The sequence below is a fragment of the Dendroctonus ponderosae genome, unplaced genomic scaffold, assembly GCF_020466585.1.
Source record: "Dendroctonus ponderosae isolate FM_Combo_2020 unplaced genomic scaffold, Dpon_F_20191213v2 Dpon_F_20191213_1, whole genome shotgun sequence".
Taxonomy (NCBI): domain Eukaryota; kingdom Metazoa; phylum Arthropoda; class Insecta; order Coleoptera; family Curculionidae; genus Dendroctonus; species Dendroctonus ponderosae.
Genome location: NW_026017110.1, coordinates 54,034,070 through 54,054,151, shown reverse-complemented (window position 1 = coordinate 54,054,151; position 20,082 = coordinate 54,034,070). Strand labels below are relative to the sequence as shown.

The 20,082-nt window shown below is 33.0% G+C and overlaps 2 protein-coding genes across 5 annotated transcripts in view; both read left to right on the top strand.

Moving 5' to 3' along the window:
• The first annotated feature begins 813 nt into the window (after positions 1 to 813).
• On the top strand, positions 814 to 3,391 carry LOC109533851 (elongation factor 1-alpha). Its single transcript, XM_019899342.2, has 3 exons — positions 814 to 1,231; positions 1,647 to 2,405; positions 2,477 to 3,391. Exons 2-3 carry the CDS (start codon positions 1,653 to 1,655, stop codon positions 3,113 to 3,115), a joined length of 1,392 nt encoding a protein of 463 aa, XP_019754901.1. The 5' UTR covers positions 814 to 1,231; positions 1,647 to 1,652; the 3' UTR covers positions 3,116 to 3,391.
• Positions 3,392 to 4,153: 762 nt separating this feature from the next.
• LOC109533837 (cytokine receptor) overlaps positions 4,154 to 20,082 on the top strand; it is a 29,075-nt gene continuing 13,146 nt past the window's right edge. For 2 of the 4 annotated variants that reach the window (XM_019899319.2, XM_019899316.2), the window contains exon 1: positions 4,154 to 4,456. The gene's annotated coding sequence lies outside the window, so the exon portion shown is untranslated. Of the gene's footprint in view, positions 4,461 to 20,082 lie in introns of all 4 variants that reach the window. The other 2 variants (XM_019899320.2, XM_019899317.2) reach the window with 1 other exon arrangement.

Here is a 20,082-nt window from a genome sequence, read left to right as displayed (position 1 = left end):
AATAACTCAAAACCTTTGATGCAACGATTAGTAAAGTTCAAAATAAAAATATGCTTTTCAGCTCGTGTGTTAGATTATATTTCTATAAGAATGCCGGTTCAAGATGGCAGGAAATCGACAAGATTTATTCACTAGCAAATAAATTATTTTGATCATTAAAATTAGGCAAATAAGTACTAATTAAATGAGAAACTATATTTCGTTCGTCGTTTAATATGTATATAGTTCCATTTTATTGTTCAGGAATTTACTTTTACGAGTAATATCCATTGTTTATAAACCACGTGGTTTTAGACCACCGCCCGATTAGGTTATTTCAAATACTCTCTTAAAGTTCCTATTTCGTGTTTCTTTCATACTGGAGATTGTTGGGTTTATTAAAGGTCTAATTTACAGTAACATGGTTGACTTCATTGGATTAATATTCTATATGATTTCGACTTAATAATTAAACAAGACATGTAACGAATATTTGTATAACATAGGGAAAATAGTATTTTCATTTAGTTTTAATTGTTAATTAGACAAACTAAATATTGATACATGTGTCCAGATTTATAATTTAAATACTCGACATTATTATCGAAAATATTTATACTCGATTACATTATTGAATATTGCACAATGTGCTAACACGTCTGCCAGCATGTAATTGCGATTTTTCTTTAGCATTTTAAAGCCGAAAATTGAAAAGTAGGTTTCACCATAAGGCTAAAACCTAACAATCCAATTCAAAGGAAGTGGCAAATGGAAGGCGTATTGTAGCAATGTCGATGATCTCCTTAGCGAAAATAAAAATGTATAAATAGCGTCTCATTTTTCGTTTATTTCATCGATATGTTGGTCAAAATGTTTTCGAAATTATCATAATTCGCTAATAGTAAGTGCGTCGGACTTTATTCTTCAATGCAATTTATCTTAGTATTGTAATTTAGATTTGGAAATAATTTTTTATAAATATTTTATCGAAGTGATGCTGTAAGCACATCTTGCTGGCGGCAAAATTTTGAACGTCGACATCAACTGCGCATACTCGGTATGATTCGTAGCGTTTCCGGTACGTCATTGAACGAGTAGGCTACGAAAGTGGGAACGGAGTTCAATCCCATAGTCTCTTCCTTTTTGACTGACTCGTTGCACGGTACAGCTGCTGTCTCGTTAAGTTGTTAAATTCCAAGTGTTCATTATATTTTAAGTTCGTTCAACTGTTGCATTTAGAGAATTCCAAACAGTAAGTACTTTTAATCGTTTATTTAGGCATAAAAGGCGCTCCAAATTGCTATATTTCTCGTGCGAAAAGAAAATTGTCGGCATTCACCACGTGTAAGCTGGGCTTCGTTTTAATGGCTGCCATATGCCATGAGTAACGTAAAATTTCATGGGATCAGCCCAATCTGATACCTTTTACAGTTTAAAGCTTTGCAAAAGGTTGCAAATATTCTGTAATTTTATTTTCATATTGGAGAAACGTGGTTTTAGCGATTATTCAATTTTTTTCGGGCAACGCCGACACCGATTAACTGAATTGCACAATTTCCAATTTCCACCTGTTGGTTTATGCAAATAACAATATAAAGAGCTATTTTGACCGGCTAATGCTTTCTAATTAATTTCCTGAGCTTAACGACATTTTTTTTTACTTTCAGGTCGAAATGGGTAAAGAAAAGGTTCATATTAACATCGTGGTCATCGGTCACGTAGATTCCGGTAAATCAACAACTACCGGACATTTGATCTACAAATGTGGCGGTATCGACAAACGTACCATCGAAAAATTCGAGAAAGAAGCCCAAGAAATGGGTAAAGGTTCTTTCAAGTACGCGTGGGTCTTGGACAAACTGAAAGCCGAACGTGAACGTGGTATTACCATTGATATTGCTCTATGGAAATTCGAAACATCCAAGTACTATGTCACCATCATTGATGCTCCTGGGCACAGAGATTTCATCAAGAACATGATCACTGGAACCTCTCAGGCCGATTGTGCCGTCCTGATCGTAGCTGCTGGTACTGGTGAATTTGAAGCTGGCATCTCCAAAAATGGACAAACCAGAGAACACGCTCTGCTTGCTTTCACCCTTGGTGTGAAACAACTTGTCGTGGGAGTCAATAAAATGGACTCCACCGAACCCCCATACAGCGAAAGCCGTTTCGAGGAAATTAAGAAGGAAGTCTCTTCATACATCAAAAAGATTGGATACAACCCAGCTGCTGTGGCTTTCGTCCCAATTTCTGGATGGCACGGGGACAACATGTTGGAAGCTTCCGCCAAGATGCCATGGTTCAAAGGATGGAACGTTGAACGCAAAGAAGGAAAAGCTGAGGGTAAAACTCTCATTGACGCTTTGGATGCCATTCTGCCACCCTCACGCCCAACCGACAAACCTCTGCGCCTTCCCCTTCAGGTAATTTTGGTTTTTAGTTGTGAAAGATTGTTTTATATATCTACTTGATATTAACCGAATTTTTGTAATAGGATGTCTACAAAATTGGAGGTATTGGAACAGTACCAGTGGGCCGTATCGAAACTGGAGTCCTGAAACCAGGAATGGTCGTCATGTTCGCTCCTGCTAATATCACCACTGAAGTCAAATCTGTGGAGATGCATCACGAAGCCCTTCAAGAAGCTGTGCCCGGAGACAACGTTGGATTCAACGTCAAGAACGTCTCAGTTAAGGAATTGCGTCGTGGTTACGTCGCTGGAGACTCCAAGAACAACCCACCCAGAGCTGCCGCTGATTTCCTTGCACAAGTCATCGTGCTCAACCACCCAGGACAAATCTCTAATGGATACACTCCGGTATTGGATTGTCACACAGCTCACATTGCCTGCAAATTCGCCGAGATTCAGCAGAAAGTCGATCGTCGTTCGGGAAAAGCAACCGAAGAAAATCCCAAGGCCATTAAGTCAGGGGATTCTGCCATTGTTAATTTGGTTCCTACCAAGCCAATGTGTGTGGAGTCTTTCTCTGAATTCCCACCTCTTGGACGTTTTGCTGTTCGAGACATGAGGCAGACTGTAGCCGTTGGAGTTATCAAAAGCGTGAACTTCAAGGACGCTGGAGCTGGGAAAGTAACGAAAGCTGCTGAGAAGGCAGCAAAGACGAAAAAATAATAATTTATTTTTCGTTTTTGATGCAATAAGCGTTTGGAATTTTAGTTATTGCTTTTGGTAATAAATGAAAAACTAAACTTGCTATTGCATTCTTTAAAATATATGTAATAATTTTTACAGTTAAATACAATTAGCAATTTACAACTGTAGTTTGCTTTTTGTAAAATTAAACTTAGTTTCATGACGAGTTTGTTCATCTTTCTTCAGTTTAAAAACTCGCCGTTTAATTTTGTTCTAAACTGTTTTAAGGACAGACCAATAAATAAGATTTCTTAATTTGTTGTTTTTTCCTTCCTACCCTCCCTCAAACATGAAATTCTTTGTCAGGATTTAGTAGACGTAATTTTCACTAGTAATTTAGGAAATAATTCTTGCACTTCCAGCAATGCCGTTCTTAAATATTTATAATTCGGTTTGAACATTCCTGTATTGGGTTAGTTTGGGCTCCCGTCCGTTATTTGCGGATTTCTGTAATGGGGATTGAGAGTCCTTACTTATGGCGAATAGGGAAAAACAGGCTGTTGACTTCTCTTCGTAAAGGTTTTGAGGAAATTATATTTCACTTGTTTGCGTTTGGTGCATTTTCAACCTCTTTCATTCCTTAGGGTTCTGTTGATTTGTTTGATGAGTTAAAAAAGCTGGATTATTCAAGCTCAGGAATAGTTTCGGTAAATTGTCATTTTGTGGTGAAGCGGCACATAAACAAACTCTTCTCTGAATAAATTTACATCTTGATTGTTTGCTCAGTTTTCATAAAACTTCATTTACATTATGAAAATTTATCAATTAATACTATAAATTAAAGGACATTATGATATGCTTGAAGCATTATTGGAACCTAATTCGTACTTAAGCTTTTCAGTCTCGGATCTCAGATTCACAAGTACATTCAAATCTCCCGCTGAACACAATCGGTAAAGAAGATTTCTACAAGCGATTAGAATTCACGACTGGTTCAAGTCGCTCTCACTAGAATAAGCGGCAAACAGCATTCTACAGACTCATATGACAGGTTCCAATTTATAACCTCTGTGCACAGATCACACACACTTTGTAATCTGTGCCTCTGTGTTCTGTGAGCTTAACTCAGTCAATCTGTGAACGTATTGTTTGTTAGTTCATAGTATATTGTACAATGTGCAGGTCAATTGTTTGTTAGATCGTAGGAAATTTCACTAAATGTACAATTTCTTTAGTTTGTTTTTTAGTTGTTTGTTGCTTATATCGTTCATAAGTTCGGATACGTTTTAGTAGTATTTAATTGTTGTGGTGCAAAACTGTTTTTCATCTGAGGACATTCCTTGAATTCCGAGTATTATGGTGCATCAGAGATCAACATAGGTATGTATGTATCTATCTCATTTTTGATTGATATTTTTCTTAATTTAACTTACAAATAGTTATGGACCCTTGTTCGACATTTACTAGTTCTGGGTTTTTTCGCATTGGTTAGTTTTGCGTTTCTGGTTTTATACATAAGTGTTTTTGTCGACTTATTTCTTTGCAACATTTTTTAAATAGGACAAAGTTTTACCATATTTTAAATGTTATCTTCTTGAAAAAGTTGCCACTTTCTGGGTTTTTTAATGGAATGTTTACATTTATCAACTAGGTACAACTTATCGACAGATATGTTTTCTTTTACCAATTCCAAGAATTAATACTTCAATATTTTTAGCATTTTTTCATTGCTTTTTTAGCATTAGTGCTGACAATTGGTTTATAAATTGTTTTTCTTATCAGATATTATTCTAAGGTTAAAAGTTTCGCAGGAACCGAACTTTATTTGAAACACAAATTATTTAATCTTTATGTGTGTGTCAGTACGTATTTCTTCATGAACCTACATAATATACAGGGTGTCCCATAAGCACATGGTCAAAAGGATATTGCACTGCGATATTCTTTGCATCAAAAGAAGACGATCTGACCTAACTTTTATTTGATCAGTATAAATAAGTTCAGTTTCTTGACGAAATCTAATAATTGCAAGGTGGTTGAATTTCTTGAAATCATTTTTTGTACAGCTTCATGAAATATTTAATCTTTTAGTCACACTGTTTGGTCATAATTTGTCTTGGATTACACAAAACATTTATTCACCATCAACATGTTTTTCTGCAGAAATAACGAGACTCCACTAAATACAAATTAATGATGAGCTGAAAGCCCTGTACATCTAATTGATTTGACTTCCACATTTCAAATTCCACTAACTTATTAACAAAAAATGTCTGGCTCCTCTGCTATTGATGGTCAAAGTTTTACAAAAAATTATATTTTTTGAAATATTGGGAGAATGGAAGGTACGATCTATTTTAACGAAACTCGCTGTGCATTTGTTCTTCTGCAAGACTCATATTGAGATGAAATAATCGAGTTTATCCGTTTTGGACAAGTGGTGAATTCTTGAGTGTCGTGGTACAAAAACTACCAGAACTTTTTATTTGGTGGATGAAAGTAATTTCAGTAATTTCTAGTAATTTTCTAAGTAATTTCTTTTTGGTTGGTGCACTAATCCTTTATTCACAATTTGGTGCTCTTTGTAAAATTTATAGCATTCATAGTTTTTGCGAAAAAAAAAATTCTGTTTTCTTGCAACTTAACAATGTTGGACATTAACTGCAAATATCGTGATACAAGGCATAAATTAATTGTAACTTTTCAGCTCAAAATCGTAATTTTTATTCGATTTGAGACGGTTTTAGTAAGGTCACCTAACAGGCAAAGTCACATTTCGACAGGTTCGGTCTATTCTTTAGTATCATATGTTACACACGCTGATGAGATTTATACCTATACATCTCATCCATTTTCCAAAAGTCCGTTTCGTGAAAAAAAAATTTGTTCACGTTAATGATAAAAATAAATGCAATTTACTATAACTTTTTCCAAAAACATCTTAAAATTTTAATTGTTTTTATCATTACAAATCTTTGTAGTTTATTTAGTGGATTATCCGATAATTATAAAACAAATGAATAAAACACTGCTATCGAACAACTGAAATGAATGACATTTCAAATTAACTTATAACTACAGTGGTGTCTGATCTGAACTAAAAAGAACACAATTCTAAATCGACTTCATCAAGTCTGTAATTTTTGTTTGTGCATTTCTGCTGCAAAAATAGATGTTTTTTATATAGTTTTCAAGATTTCAAAATGACTCCCATAATGATTAGGAACTTGGCGTGATTGTAAAAATTCCGAGTTCTGACACTTTTTTGTCATTTCCGAATGGTTGGAACAGTATTAGTGTCTACAGTAGAATTCGTTTCACTCAAATCGTCATCTTCATTATCGCTTAATGTTGTGGATGAATTTACGGAGTCTCTAATTTGATCATCGGTCAACATTTCTCTTGTAAGAATGTCATTATCAAAGCTCACATATTCGGTGATATTGAAATCACTCAAATTGTTTTTAACTTTTTCTTCGACAAAATTGTGCACATCTTCATCTGAGTCATACTCGTAGTCAAAGTACATACTTTATGCTTTTCCAACCATTGGTTAAGTAGAATTTCATCGTCTGGTTCATAATCGCTTTCATTTCATACAAATCCACGATGCTTAAAGGAATTTGCAATTATTTTTCTCGGCTAACTTTTTGCCAAGTTCTATGAATGCAATTTACTGCATCTAACAGACTTACAGAAAATTTTTCATTTTTATCGGTTGCTAACATTTTCTTAAGCAGATTTTTTCTGAAATGACATTTTAGCGAATGTATTACTTCTTGATCCATAGGTTGGAGCTTCGCACTTCTGTTCGGGGGCATAAAAACCAACTTGATTTGTTCTGATTTAATATCTTGGTGCTATAAACCATCGTCAAGTTTGTTATAAACTGAAAATGAATATACTAACTAAACTAAAAAGCCACCCTTATATCCGGAACTTCGTTATAAACAGGATCGTTATAACCAGTAAAAAATAAGTTGGCCTCTATGGATGACGTTTCAATTAAAGGAAAAAAGTTTGTTTTAACCGAAAGTTCACTATAACCGGATTCATTATAAGCGGACTTTACTGTACTTAAAACTATCGAATAATTCGAGAGTTCCCATCACTAGTTTTTGGTAGTCTGTGGTTTAACTTTGCACCATTAATTATGGGACACTCAGTATACATAAATAGGTATCAGTCAAAATAGTGGAATAAAGCAATAAAAAGCATTCTTTCTGTATAGTGTATAAATAAGGGTACTGCTCGAATGCTATTAAAATTCCATGTAGAAGTGGCTGGGAAACAGCTTTGGGATATTTTGGGCATATAATCTTAGATAATTCCTATTTCCGGCTATTGTCAATTGTTAGGTGTCGGTAAGTTTTAACCTAACTTAAATATGTATTGGTAAGTTAGGTTAAGTCTTAATGTTTGCCCTGCCTTTAAGAACTATGTGTTTTAAATTTGTGCAATTAATTATGCGACATCCGGTACTTTAGTATCTAGTATATACAAATATAAGTCAAAATGGTGGGAAAAAAAACGGTTTTCGTTCTTGTACGGAACATTATTTTATATTTGAAAGTATGAAATGACGCGAATAACATCATTTCATAATTTAATTTGTATGTCAATGTCGTTTTCACATTGTCATTGCGAAGTCAAATTTTGACGTAAATTGTTTTGCGTTTACAGATTTTAAAAGCGTAATTTTTCTCAAATACCACATTTAATAATAACGATAATTAATTAATAGTGTAACGTTTGGTAAAGCAATTAATAGCTAAAACTATTTATGACAATGTTAATAATGACAATAATTTTAATTTGACATACTTAAATGACACATAAGCAAATGCTTCTTGTTGGTCATGGCTTCTGTGCGAAAAGTGGCAGCTTTTGATTCATTCAATTAGACATTGTTTTTATTCGAATTAATTTAAAATGATCATCAGTAACCATGATGATAAAGAAGCACTTTTAATGTGTTCTAACTGTGCACACGGTCGCATTGTTTTACTTTTCCACACAATAGGTCAAAAAGTATAAATGTCAAGCCGAAGTTCGTGTCATTGTGTACTAGTTTTCACTAATCATTGATTTACCAAATGTTTCACTATTAATTTAACATTATTTTTATAATTTAAGAAACCTTTGCTATTAAAAAAAAAAACGCTTTTGAAAAACTACAAAAAACACAATTTACGTCAAAACGTGGCTTGGTAATGCCATAATGTGAAAAAAGACATTGATATAAAATCATGTTCGGTACGAGGGCGAAAGCCGTTTTTCGAACTTCTGGACTTCATCTTATGTGGCACATGCCGAAAAACGACATCGCTTTTGTATCGAAAACTATTATTCTGTATAATATATGTGTTTCCGGTAATGTGCAAAATGCTTGGCATTCTGCAAACTCACCAACTCGCCTGGCATTTTGCAGAATCGCTACTAATTGAACCTAACTAACCATCAGTTTCTCGTTCCTCAAAAAAACCCTGAATCTTGAATATACAGGGTGTCCCGTAAGCACATGATCAACAGGATACTGCCATATTCTTGGCATCAAAAGAAGGCGATCTGACATAACTTTTATTAACAAAAAATGTCAATGTAGTAGTGTCCGCTGCTATTGATAGTCAAAGTTCTTCAAAAAAATTATCTTTTTTGAAATAGCGGGAGAATGGTAAGTACGTATGTATTTTGGTAAAACTCGCTGTGAATTTGTTCTTATGTAAGACTCATATTTTGATGAAACAATCGAGTTTATCCGTTTTGGACAAGTGGTGAATTCTTGAGTGTCGTGCTACAAAAACTACCAGAAATTTTTATTTGGTGGATGACGAAACATCCTGTATATCCGCAAATGGACTTATTACGGGCGTTGCAAACTGGTATTTTCAAACAGTGTTACAGTTTACCCAATATACAATACCATGACTATTTAATTCTCTGAATGCGATTTTTTATTCTAAAATCAGATCTATATTTTTTCTACGCATGTGCATTACACGTGTGTTGATAATATTTGTAATTTTTGAAGTGAATTTGCAGGAAAGAGACCCTTCTTAAAATGGTTGCTGATACTCTCAAATGGTAAATGATTTTACAAGTAATGTAACTGTCTAAATATAGTGATAGCTTTTCCGCAGCTTAGCGAAGTATTAATTGCTTATCTCTCTTAATGTCTGTATTTCTAGAGAAGCCATTCGAATATAACTGTTCTAGTAAGTCATTCCTGCCAAGTAAAATCAGCAACTTATTAATTATCGAACAACTGTGTAGTAAATAATACATTTAAACACTCACTATTAAAACGAGTTTTTATTTCAAGTATAGGCAAATTAATAAGGTTAGATACTAATAAGTTGCCCGAAACATGAGGATCACCATATATGTTAGACATACTGATGATTATTGGAATGGGTAGAAATGTTTGTATGTGATATACATTAAGAAATTTATTACTGTATGGCATCACTTAATTTTATTTTTTCTTTCCTACATTCGTATAATCAAAGTAATTTCAAACAAAGGAAAATATAGAAATAAATGCCCCTGTGTGCAACTGTAATTTTTTATGTATCTATTATACTTACGATCGAAGAGTGAATTAATTTCATAACATGTTATCGATCTGGGAACGCCTTCTATATCATTATGAAATTGAGCGTTTTCAGAAAAATAAAGGAGACATGCACAAACTTGGTAAATAGTATTTTGCGTAATTGGGTCTGTATTGATTAATAAAAACAACTAATATGACGTACATTCAAGAGGATAAGAAGCGTCAATTGATTTTTCCGAACAATTTAATGATTAGATATTAATATAGAGCTACTAGTTTTACTAGCTACTACATGTTTACTCAAATACGCCTTTAAGTCGTAGAGCCATAATAAATGTTTGATAAGTTCTATCGGTCAATCCAACCTTGTGTTATGTGCGTAAAAATACAGGTGAAGAGCAGTGAGATGACTGAGCCTTTTGCAATGTTTTAATTTAGCAATGAAATCGTTTTAATGCTAGACAATAAGTGCTGTTGTAATATACATCACTCATCATCATTCATAAAGAATCCAAATAAGAAAGCACCTCATCAGGAAAACTGACCAGCCTGTAATAAAGTAACCATTTTATAGCCAAATATAAAGGGTCTAATTTTTTTGATGAAAAGTCAAAAAGTGTCCTTTCAATGCGGGAAAATGGTATGAACACTTATTTATTTAATAAAACTAAAATGTCTTTTAAATATCGGAAGCTTTATGGAAAACGTGAGACTAGTTTTCCGTTTATTTTTCAATTATACAAACCCCTGGCTAATGGTATAATAAATACATATATTTTGTATGCTTCATCCGTTCCATGTCAGAGACATACTGCTTATGTTATTTACTTTCTGTAAAATTCGAAAATTTTGAAAATAACAATAACACATAATCCAAAATTTGTATTCAAACAGATATTGTAACGGTGATTCCGTATTCAACAGTGCCGCCTTGCATTGTTGAATACGGAATCACACTCTGTATTCTGTTCAAATATTTATATTTGACATTCTGTTTTATTTATGTTATAGCACACGTTCCTTTCTGCATTTTAACGAAATTTCCGTATAGAAAATGGTGTAGGACATAGACTCAATTCGAAAGAACTCGGTGTTTTAAATAATGATGTAACGTGGTCAGGGTTTTAATTAATAAGAATAGTAGTAATTGTAATCTATATTTGTATTATTTCATTGATCAGTAGTTATGGAACTGGTTAATCAATGCTTAACTAACATTCCCTGTTAACCAGCAAACGTAAAAGAATTAACAATGCCTTCACTTAGGCGCTTAACTGCTTAAAACACGTGTTTTAATTGAGTATTGCCAGCAGATCTAATGCCTTCAGTCATGCTCATGAGTTACAAATTATCGAGAGAAAACTGTTGAGTAGTGGTATAAAGTTAATATTGGAAGTTTCAAAATGTAAGTCTTCGTAGCGATGGCCATCTTTAAAAAGTACTTTTATTGCTCTAAAATGAGCCGTATCTTTACCGTGCACTAATCTTCCTTCTTGGAAAATACAGGTTGAGTAGGTCTGAAGATCGTAAAATGGCGTGAAAAAGGAGTATAACTTGTACATGAAATGCAATAATGCCCTTCAGGCCGGACGATGTATGAATAAATTACTGTAGATTGTCGTAGCCATTGATAATTATCTAAATATGTACTTAGCCTACATAGGCATTAACAAGGTACAATATTTAAGGGCAAGCACATATATGGTTAGAATTGCGTCCTAGGTGAAATGTCGATTGTATTAATTTTTTCCTAGACCATTTTATTCAAAAGTTCAACAAGGTCAGTGGTCGTAATGTGTTTACTTTCCAAGATCTCGTTACCCTCGAACATTTGTGTGAAATTGATTGCTATACAAAAATATATAGTCTTCTAGTCTAATCTTATATGCATTTATCTGTGATGTACCCCTATAGTTATTATACAGTTTTCCTATTGCTTTATTTGATTCGTCCATTTGCATTGATTCTTATATTTTTTTATTGTGTTTTCGTTCTGTTATTAAATTTCTAATACATATTGTTACTTTCCATTTTTATTTCCTACATGTTTTAAATGTACTGCAGAACACCTGCTGTTTGTTGTCGCGAACTACTCGTCTTTTCCTTTGCTTCTGTTACATGTGCTTTAATCTTTTTCTCTGATTTTTATAAATTTCATCATTGTGTCCATTTTTGTCTGATAAGTATTTTGTACACGACTCTCTTAATTTTTATTTAATGTTTGAATTAATTTCCGGTCACCACCAACCAACGGTTTCTTAATATTTATGTTCCTACATTTTATTATTAGGATTCAGAAAAATACCTTAATTTTTAAATACGTATTGATATATTGCCCCCTTAGTAAAGGACTTTTAAGTGTACTATTTGTATTTATAAATACATTAGTACACACCTTATATAAATAAAATTAGACGTCTACATACATATTTTCGGAAAATCTTAAATTTAATTTCTGGTGACGTTTGTGTGCAAAAATAGGAGCACAAGTTCATGCAACTCTTTGCCAAGATGACCCGTAACAGGCTATGGCATTTAACTTATTTACATTTTTTACACTTGACGCGTTATTAAATCTGCTCTTCGGTCTATTTAATAATAGTACCAAGAATAAACACATTTTGTTCAATAATTATTCAGAAAGGTCCTCTAAAAACGATGCCATATTTTCGATTCTAGGAATCCATTTTATTTTAATAGATAGAACCTTTGGTAAGTTTCCCAGACTTGGCTAGTTTGATCAATAAAATATTTTTGGGTACAATGAGTTCACATACAATGCTATTTTTGGCCTTACATTAGAATTGGTATTGTCGAACATTACTGTTTTTGTGCCCCAATGTATCTTCTGTTCACATATCCTACATTGAATGAATTCAAAGCAGATATTTTAATAAGAATAATTAATGATGCCTGCCCTTAAACTGTATTGGGATTTTACTGTGCTCATATAAAAAAAAAACACAAACTGACTAGGCACCTATTAAATAATTTTCTGAAATGATCATTGCCAAATTCAGGTCTGATTGATCTAACATGTTTAATATATTACACGACTTCTTTATATTTGGGATCGCGTATATATTTAAATTACGTTATAGGCGGCTGTGTGAGTTGCATAAGCAGCGTAGACGCAATATGCGTAATATTTTAAGTGTTGCAGTAAATTAGGTTCCGTTAAATCTGAGTAGAATAGTTTAACAAGCACTATCGAGTGAAAATACTCAAGAGTCAAAAAAACGCGTTTCCTGTAGCTGCATCTAACAGTATTTGAAGATTTTATGGCATCAGATAGCAATAAATAACATTATCTCCAAGATAAATCTTAGAATTTTCCAGGAAATGCTCGTGTTTTGTGGAGTCAAACACGAATATTATCTGTCTATCACAACTGATGGCAGTATCCCGTTACATAATGAAGTTGCTTAATTTCCATTTCAGGTTTATCAGAGATATTTTTTGGGTGAACCCAGTTTTTGTTGGAATAAAACTTTTGTTTTGTGCCACAAAATGGTGCTTTTAAATACGTAAATTGACAACTCAGACTAGTTGTCTAAAATGGTGAAAATAATACTTATTACAAAATTTTATGTCAAGTTTTAATAAACTTAGAAGCTGTGAGTAGCAGCTGATTGTATTTATAGATTTATTGTTTAAGGTTCATTTTTCAATTCAATTTGTAATTTGCCCAATGTCTGTTTGCTGACACAACTATGCATACTACTTCTAGTTCTACACTATATTAGAAACATTCATTGTGTTCATAAAAGCAGTTAAATTTGTAAAGGTGTGGTATTTATTGTTCTTTAATTTGTATGGATTAACCTGGCGCCCTTTGTTTAGATTCTTAATGGTCATTGCAAATGGGTGTGTTAACCGAATGTAACGCCTAAAGTAGAAGAGAATTTATATCCATGTCATTTAATTTTGGGAGAAAACACTCGAAAAGAAAAAAAGCGAATAGACAATCATATAAAATCGCAATAAATAATAGTTGTAACCTCACTGGACATTGACAAACAAAAAAAATGCATTTGCTTGTAGATAGTAGAAAATACATGGACTGATAAACTGAACAAAATCTCTTTGTTATGTCAGATTTCAGTCTCTTTGGCAAATATCCAGAATAAACGAATTACTATTTACACCTTTTCTAAGAAAATAACAGTAAGTTGGTTTTTCCATTTACTTACAACAAACTTTAATCAATTTTTTTCTCGCATTTGACTCACCACTAGTAAATCGAAACTGTTCTACAAAATTGAACGTCTGTTAAAATTGGGATTAAATCAGGGGGACAAGCCGAAGTAGGGAGCAGGAAAAGCATTACTTACGCTTATTCAATTCAAAAGCTTATATGTAAATACGTGTTCACCCGTTTAGAGTTCTTAAAAGATTTTCTACAAAATTATTATTAAATTATATAGGTTTCTTAGTTTTTAATGTATTGCCAGTTAAAACTAAATTTATTATCAGCTGCTGATAGACGTAAATGTATTAAATTATTTTGTGAATTCTGGTATTGGATATGGTAGTAAATTCTGAAATTAGATTCTGATAATAAAACTGAATTTATTATCATATACGATAATGATGTTTATTTATGAAATTATTCTGTGAATTCTGGTATTGGATTTTACAGCTCAAATTTATCTTTTATCATCGAAAAAAACCCACAGTTCAATGGAAGTTTCATGAATGACGTTTTTGTGAATTAAAACATGTCAAACCAATGAAAATGATGCAAATCCTAACAAAATTGAACATTATTATCATTTCATTTCCATTGAAAGTAATGGCTTGTTTGTAAATTATATGAAAACCTATTTTTTTTAGAACCATTCAAAAACTTGCTAAATGTTCGCCCCTTGCCAAATATATTTGCATAAATATTTCGATTTACCCGAAGTTCTTGACTATTAAACTCACTACTCACTTGTCTTGTTAGTGGCGTAAATAAGTATTTATGAAGCATCAAAACGAATTTATTTCTTATTAAATTATTCAATGAAAGCCACTTTTAACAAACTCAGTGTTCATCATCATACAAACATCTACAATATTTTGTATCTATTTCTATGTGGGCAACAAACAAATATTTAAAATGACTTCTTAATAAATTTTATTTTCCAATATTCCCCAAATAAAAAAGGTGTTAGATCCGTTGATTGTGGCGACTACCTATATCCAACTGAATCTACAGTGAGTACTCAAATACTTTCTTATTCCTATAGCGATATGGTTAGGGGCCAAATAGGCTATCTTCAGGTTAAAATTTACAGGGTGTTCTATTTAAAAAATAGCTTTGCTTCGTTAACTTTTTTACCTGCCCCGTATAATTATTTTGAAAACGGCAGAGTATTCGAGAATCATTGCTAAGAAACTTGCATCAAACATTATTCTGTTTCTCCTTTAACTAAGAAAATATAAGGTCATTTTGAAATTGATAATTTTGTTATATGTATTCCTCTGGATCTCTTAAGCACGCAAAAATTTTCATATTTTAATTTTATCATTTTTAAGTAAAAACGAGCACACAAGTCCCTATAAAAGTGTCGAAATCCTTTACATCTTATTTGTTATATACGATGGTCAAATTTTAATCTGCCACATTTTAACGACTTATTCTACTCAGTAAACTGTATATACGCCACTGCTTTCCCTTAGTCAGTGTCTCGATTTCTTGGGAAATGACCCAACCTTGGCTCACTGCCAAAGACGTTTTCCTCTAAAATGGCTCATTTTTGCGAGATGGAACAAGTACACTTTTTTGCATGCTTTATAGGATTTTTCATTTTGGGCATGATTAGTTGGTATATACAAAAAATACAGTTACAGCTTTTTACTTTAGACTGTTGGTGATTTCTTCCTTTGGGGCAGAAGGGGTGAATGTCAAATTTTGGTCATAGAAAATATGCCAAATTTTAAAACAATCGGTGAACAAAAGCAAACAAAACATTATTTAATATATAGTTATTTTGAAAATCTCAATTCAAGGCTTTGTTATTTTTGAGACTTGAATTTTTTGCTTATTATTTTCGGGCACCCCGTATTTACAAATTTAGAAAACAAATTATATATTATTACTATCCGCTTTTTACCACAACCGTTATAAAATAAAAGTGTCAAATTTGAGATGGTATTCCCAGATTTCAGTGTAACACTGTTTTATATTTAAAAGTAATTGCATACGGAAGCCACAAGGTCGAAGAAATGTTTGCATTATATTTGCAAACAACACTGACTCAATGAAATCGAATATTACGTTAGTAGTAAAATGTTACTCTTCAGTAATCTGTATGAAATTAGTTAGTACCAATTAAGTTTTAAGGAGTACATAAAACGCGGCTTTTGACATTATATGGGCCGTTGCGCATTATCGTAACTTACCACAGTAGTTATGATTAGTGTCGCAAACCTGATAATGGATAGCAAAATATACATAAATTATGGTAGTAAGCATCATAAACTCTTTATAATTATCGAAAGACTTCTCTATAGAAGCAGTAAACCAGTCCGGTTTTGCCGTCATTGAACTGCAGAACATGGTGAAACTGAAAAGCAAATTGCCGACGTAATTTTATTAATTGGAAATGCGCCAAGATATTACTTGGTTATTAGTTTCGTGAGATAATCGTTTTTTGTTTTTCTTTTTTTCTAAAAATTATTATTTTGATTAAAAAATGAAGAATATGCAATGGATATTTGAAAAACTTCTTTAATTTTGTTTTCTTACTAATGAAAAGGGTACATTGACCAACTGACTGTTAATACTGTTTGTGTCATTAATTTCGAATATTCAAAATATCCTCTAACTCATTGAAGTGCAACTTTAATAAAATAAATAACTACATAGTCGTCATTTGGGTGGTTTTTTCTGAAAGGTTGATCTTAAATCCATCGTTCTTAGTTCACCTTGTAGCAAGAGGCGATTATTGGGAGACAGGCAAGTAACTTACATTTACAATACGCTGAACCAATGAATAGAATCTGCGGCCAAGCCTGGCTATTCAAAGCCATGTTTCTCTTCTGAATAGTAAATATGTTTTCAGAATTTTGTCTCTAAAGAGGTGTTTACACGCTCAAGCCAGCTAGATTGCACAAGTCCGATCGCACAAACAAATCGTTCCGTGTATACGCAGGTTTGAAGTCTGTACAAGCTGAAAAATTTGGCTTGAGTAAAATATATCGTGACAGAAAATCCACTTGAGGTTGCAGCATTGGCTTGAGCGTCTAAACGTTCTTCAAGCCAGGTTTATGGATGTTGAATGCAATATTTCTACCACATGCGGGATTCCGTTTATTATATTATCACTTTAATGTATTTATTTCCTAATATTACCGTTGTATTCCACATCTTTAAATCAATCAAACTTTTTATTGATTTAAATAACTGTCGGTGGCACGTATTGTGCCACAAGCGGACAAGTGAATCCCGTCTCTGCTAACAAATCAAATAAATGTGTCGGTACCGTATAAAAATTTTAGTGTGTATTTAGATACACTTGCTCAAGCTTCAGTTACATAAAATTTGTGTGAACCGCATTTAATATAGAAATAGTGCTGTTGTAATTCAAAGCGTCTCATACTCGTTCTTCAACAGCACAAAATGTGCAGAACAATCCAGTTAGTTCTTCGAACAATTAGTTGTGTTAACGCCAAATTTTTGCCCAAATCAGGCTTGTGAAAATTGGTTGAGCAAATGCCTGAGCGTGTAAACTGCTCTTAACAGGCCTAGCTTTCAAACCAGATGAATACATTGGGGAATTTTGTTATAAACAACACATTCTGTTTATCGTAAACCATAATAGTATTGAAAACCGATTAATTCTATTCTAATGTAACAAATGACAAGATAACAACATACATTGGCAAATATTGACATATTGCGTTGCATACAGGGTGTTTCACGGTCATCGTCCATTAGAATATTTTGGGAAGTAATGCGATTTGAATCCTGCAAATTTGGGTATCCTTTAGGTAAACTTTAGATGCATTTTTGGAGAAGAAAATCGAAATATTTTATTGAAAATTGTACGCAACTCGTAAACCTGAATTTTTGGAGAAAAAAATATTTTCTCTCACTTACTGAAAAATTCACATCTCCCAGACTAAAGCAGACAGGGGGGTCCATCTTTTACCATCTTTAATAGACACTTGACCCTATAGCCGTGGAAAGTTTCAGAAAAATCCATCCGGAACCTGATTTTTGTCGACTTGTGACTCACAAAATTGATGTTGTGTGGGTAAATTGCGCCCGCTTTCTTAAATTTTCCATCTCCCACACTAAAGCCCGCAGGCATTTGGGTGTTTCATTTAAAATAAGTAGATTTGAGATAACTTCTGGTATAACCGGAAGTCGCATAATGTCGCGGTTATTTCATCTGAAAAGAACGTCTCCGAAAACCATATTATCCAAATTTGCGGGATTCAAATGGCATTATTTCCCGAAATATTCAAATGGACGCTGATCGTGAGACACCCTCTATACCTCCGTTTATCTAATGGTAACTTAATATAATACAATTAAATGTTTAATACAGTGATTCTCAACCACTGGCACTCTGTTGTTCCGTGAAATTCTTAATGTGCCGCCAAATATTTCAGATATAGCTATATAGCAAGTATTCAATTTAAAAAGTACTCATATATAAATATGTTATGATTATGAAATAATATAATTTAAACATTAAATCATGGCTGGAGTCACATGGACGTGAATACATTGGCATTATAAAGTGCAGGTTTCGGAATCGCTAATTTTAGGCTGAGAGCTAATAGGCTCGAAACCGGTTTTGGGAGTGCCTGAGATTGGCGCATTTCGAAATCTGCACTTGCCTATTTGAAACGCTCATGACGGCTCTGCTCTGCTGAATAAAATGTTCAGGTCATTTTAACGGGAATAGGTATTTAAATCAATTAATTATTTTTAATTTGTTGTGTTACCAAAAACATATCATTAAATTAATATTAACTTGTAAATAATCTCCTAATAACACACTATTATTTTTGACATTTCAATTTATTATCATAAACTGGTTTTTACAGTGTATTATATATCAAGTAATAAAAACTGCAATTATTGCAAAATGCATTTGTGATTTTGTAAATTTTATTAAAATATTTCACTATTTTCACGTTTCAAGGCAGCATATTCGTCCTTCTGACCATATGCATTTTTCATGTTCATTTGGATTGCAAAAGTTACATGAGCGCACTGGATATTTATACTCTTATGAACGAGGACTTGTTATTTTGGTCCATTGGATCCGGAACGGAATTCAATGTATGTGAAACTTGAATTGAAGAAATGTGTCTTTGCATGAAAACAGATTTTGCGGCTGAGGTTAAGTCAGACTATTGTTTATATGAAAAAACTATTATCCCGTTTTTAACCAACAAAAGATATAAATATTGATTGTTGAAATGGGCAAGATTCGTTTTTTAAATATTTCCAAACGTTATTAATATATTAATTGATTGCCAGTTAAATAGGAATAGGATCGACCACTGAAAAAATGGAAAAGGATGAAGGTCTTCGAAGATTAATTACCATCTTCAAAATATATTACCAATTATAGTTATAATGGCGATAAAATTTATTGTAAATAGCATTAATTCGACAAAAAATGAGCTCTTCACGTCAGTATGTTAAAATGGGACAGCCAAATACTAAAAGGTCATAAACGATGGCTGAAATAGGGACAGAAGGGTAGATACCTGCTTTTGACATTCGAACAAGGGTAAAATGGCAAAATAAATATAGCTACAGGTCTAGTGGTCGAACTTAAAAGGCATGTGTTGAACAGAAGTCGGTTGCAGTCGAACTAAGCTTGCTCTTTCTTAGGTCGGGCGTGTTTTCGGATGTTTGCTCAAAATCAAAGTTAAATAAATGTTTTTAAATTAGAATGGAGAAATGTAAGTAATTAGGCAATGTAGTAATTGTACTTTTCAATTCTAATTAAATTTTCTTGTATTTTCGACACTGTCAAAAAAGCTACTTTACGCTGAGCCAAATTTGTTTACAAAATTCATTAACAACCAAATAATATTTAAAAATTTGATGGATGCATTTTAGGTTTTAGACCATGCAGAACTTTTAACGGAAAATCACTGGTTTCTTACAATTAAAATGAAGAACATATTTGCCTCCCAACTAAAGCGGTCTGCTCACACTGCAATCTACAGGGTACAATTTGCTGGGTCTAATCTGTACATAATATGTATACTGTCCAGTCTGTTATACTGACACATAACTCGTTGGTGAATGAGTCATAACTGCAAATTGTACCCAGTGTAACAAAAGACGGAATTTGAATACAGGACCCGAAGATAGGATGGTCGAAAATATCTATGAAACGTTTGTTTGTGCATAATAACACATTCCGTACGCTAGTTCTTATACTCGTGAGTCTTATATTGTGGCATTGCTCTTGAATCACCCTGTATA